The sequence below is a fragment of the Numida meleagris genome, unplaced genomic scaffold (assembly GCF_002078875.1).
Source record: "Numida meleagris isolate 19003 breed g44 Domestic line unplaced genomic scaffold, NumMel1.0 unplaced_Scaffold515, whole genome shotgun sequence".
Lineage (NCBI taxonomy): Eukaryota > Metazoa > Chordata > Aves > Galliformes > Numididae > Numida > Numida meleagris.
Window position 1 is genome coordinate 17,706 of NW_018364731.1, and position 2,694 is coordinate 20,399.

At 61.7% G+C, this 2,694-nt stretch overlaps 2 protein-coding genes across 2 annotated transcripts in view; both read right to left on the reverse strand.

The window, feature by feature from the left end:
- Nucleotides 1-2,694, reverse strand: part of LOC110391796 (vicilin-like seed storage protein At2g18540) — a gene marked incomplete at its 3' end in the record, with an annotated part of 17,216 nt that overhangs the window by 7,837 nt on the left and 6,685 nt on the right.
- LOC110391797 (cilia- and flagella-associated protein 53-like) lies at nucleotides 64-986 on the reverse strand. The gene is made up of 3 exons (XM_021383742.1): nucleotides 797-986; nucleotides 494-705; nucleotides 64-308 (listed from the first exon to the last, which is right to left on the reverse strand). The coding sequence occupies exons 1-3, from the start codon at nucleotides 959-961 to the stop codon at nucleotides 131-133; spliced, it is 555 nt and encodes a 184-aa protein (XP_021239417.1). The 5' UTR covers nucleotides 962-986; the 3' UTR covers nucleotides 64-130.

Sequence of the window (2,694 nt, forward strand, 5' to 3'; positions counted from 1 at the left end):
CTATTACCCCTCAATTCCCCTAATATCCCCACTATTAGCCCCTTAATCCCCTAATAACCCGCTATTAGCCCCTTATTAGCCCCTAATACCCCGATTATTAGCCCCTAATATCCGCATTATTTCCCCCCGCTCACCTCCATTGCAGCTCCCACTTCCGGTCCGCCAGGCGCTTCCGCTCTTCCTCCCGCTTCTCCCGCAGCGCCTTGCCCCGCCCCCTCACTTCCGCTTCCCTCTCCAGCTCCGTCTCTCCCATTGGCTCCAGCGCGGCTCGGCCCGCCTCCACTTCCGCCTCCAGCACGGCCCGCAGCCTGCTCCCACCGGAAGTGCCCGTCGCACGGAGCATGCGCGCTGCTCCCCCGCGACGCCAAACCGGAAAGAGGGCACGAGCGGCGCATGCGCACTACGCTCCCGGTGTTCTTACCGGAATTACAACCTCTCCGGCTCGGTTTTACCGGGCCTCCCCGCAACCCCGTCCCCCTCCGCTTCCCCGCACCTCTCCCTCCTGCTCTCGGTGGCGGCCCGCAGCTCCCTCAGGGCGGAATCCGCCTTCCTCCGCGCGTCGCCCCGCACCCACTTGGCCTCGTTGCGCCGCTGCCACTCGGAGAAACCGCGGGCCTGGTTCTCCCGTTTCACCGCGGCCGACAACTCGGCCAGCTCCTGCTCTCGCCGCCTACGGGCGAAAGCGAAGCCGGGAGGCCCGGCTCCCTACGAAAAAAAAAAGCGAGCTCCGCCATCCGCTCGTATTCCGTGATCCCGACGACTTCTCACCGAGCCGCACCGGCTCCGGTTTCCTTACCCTTACGGGAGCGGGCCCGTCCCGCGGTCTCCGAGCCTCCATGGAAGCGCGGCGCGCCCCGCGGCCCGTTGCTATGGCGCCCGGCGCCGCCGGAAGTGACCTCACGACGCAGGGGACGCGGGCGGATGTGACGTCAGCGAGCGGCGCCCGGACGGCGCCGCGCATGCGCAGCTCGCACACGAAAGGGAGAACGGCGACTGAGCACAAACCCAGCCCTACGCAAACAGCGCAAGGCGTACGCCAAGTCCGTGACCGAATGCAGACCCGTACGCAAACGGCGTAGCCGAACGCAAACCTCGACGGAAACTCCCGTTAACAAACGCCGAGCCCTACGCAAAGCCCGTAAGGGAAAACGCAGTCCTACGTAAAGCCCGTAAGGGAAAGCAGAGCCCTACGCAAAGCTCGCAAGGCAAAGCAGACCCGTACGCAGAGTCCGTAGCGGAAAGCCGAGCCCTACGCAGAGCCCCTAAGGCAAAGCGCAGCCCTACGCAAAGTTCGTAGCCGAAAGCCGAGCCCTACGCAAAGCCCGTATGCGAACAGCGAGCCCTAAGCAAAGCACGTAAGGAAAAGGAGACCCCTACGCAAAGCCCGTAAGGGAAAGCCCAGTCCTACGCAAAGCCCGTAGGCGAACAGCGAGCCCTACGCAGAGTCCGTAAGGGAAAGCCGAGCCCTACGCAAAAAGTCCGTAGGCGAATAGCGAGCCCTACGCAAAGCCCGCAAGGAAAAGCCCAGTCCTACGCAAAGTCCGTAGGTGAACAGCGAGCCCTACGCAGAGTCCGCAAGGGAAAGGAGCCCACTACGCAAAGCCCGCAAGGCAAAGCCGAGCCCTACGCAGAGTCCGTACGCGAACAGAGAGTCCTAAGCAAAGCCCGTAAGGAAAAGGAGACCCCCAACGAAAAGTCCGTAAGGCAAAGCCGAGTCCTACGCAAAGCCGAGCCCTACGCAGATCCCGTAAGGCGAAGCCCAGTCCCACGTAGAGCCCGCAAGGGAAAGCCCAGTCCTACGCAAAGTCCGTAGGCGAACGGCGAGCCCTACGCAAAGCCCGTGAGAGAAAACGCAGTCCTACGCAAAGTCCGTAGGTGAACAGCGAGCCCTACGCAGAGTCCGTAAGGGAAAACGCAGTCCTACGCAAAGCCCGTAGGTGAACAGCGAGCCCTACGCAGAGTCCGTAAGGGAAAAGAGACCACTACGCAAAGCCCGTAAGGGAAAGCCGAGCCCTACGCAGAGTCCGCAAGGGAAAGCCGAGCCCACTACGCAAAGCCCGCAAGGGAAAGCCGAGTCCTACGCAGAGTCCGTAGGCAAACAGCGAGCCCTACGCAAAGCCCGTAAGAGAAAGGAGACCCCTACGCAGAGTCCGTAAGGGAAAGGAGATCCCTACGCACAGTCCGTAAGCGAAAGGAGACCCCTACGCAATAGCCCGTAAGGGAAAGCCGAGCCCTACGCAAAGCCCGTAAGAGAAAACCCAGTCCTACGCAAAGCCCGTAGGTGAACAGCGAGCCCTACGCAGAGTCCGTAGGTGAACAGCGAGCCCTACGCAGAGTCCGTAAGGGAAAGGAGACCACTACGCAAAGCCCGCAAGAAAAAACGCAGTCCTACGCAAAGCCCGTAGGCGAACAGCGAGCCCTACGCAGAATCCGCAAGGAAAACCAGACCCCTACGCAAAGCCCGTAACGGAAAGCCGAGCCCTACGCAGAGTCCGTAAGGGAAAGGAGACCCTTACGCAGAGTCCGTACGCGAACAGCGAGCCCTACGCAAAATCCGTAACGGAAAGCAGACCCCAACGCAAAGCCCGTAAGAGAAAACGCAGTCCTACGCAAAGCCCGTAAGGGAAAGGAGACCCCTACGCAAAGCCCGTAAGGGAAAGGAGACCCCTACGCAAAGCCCGTAAGGGAAAGGAG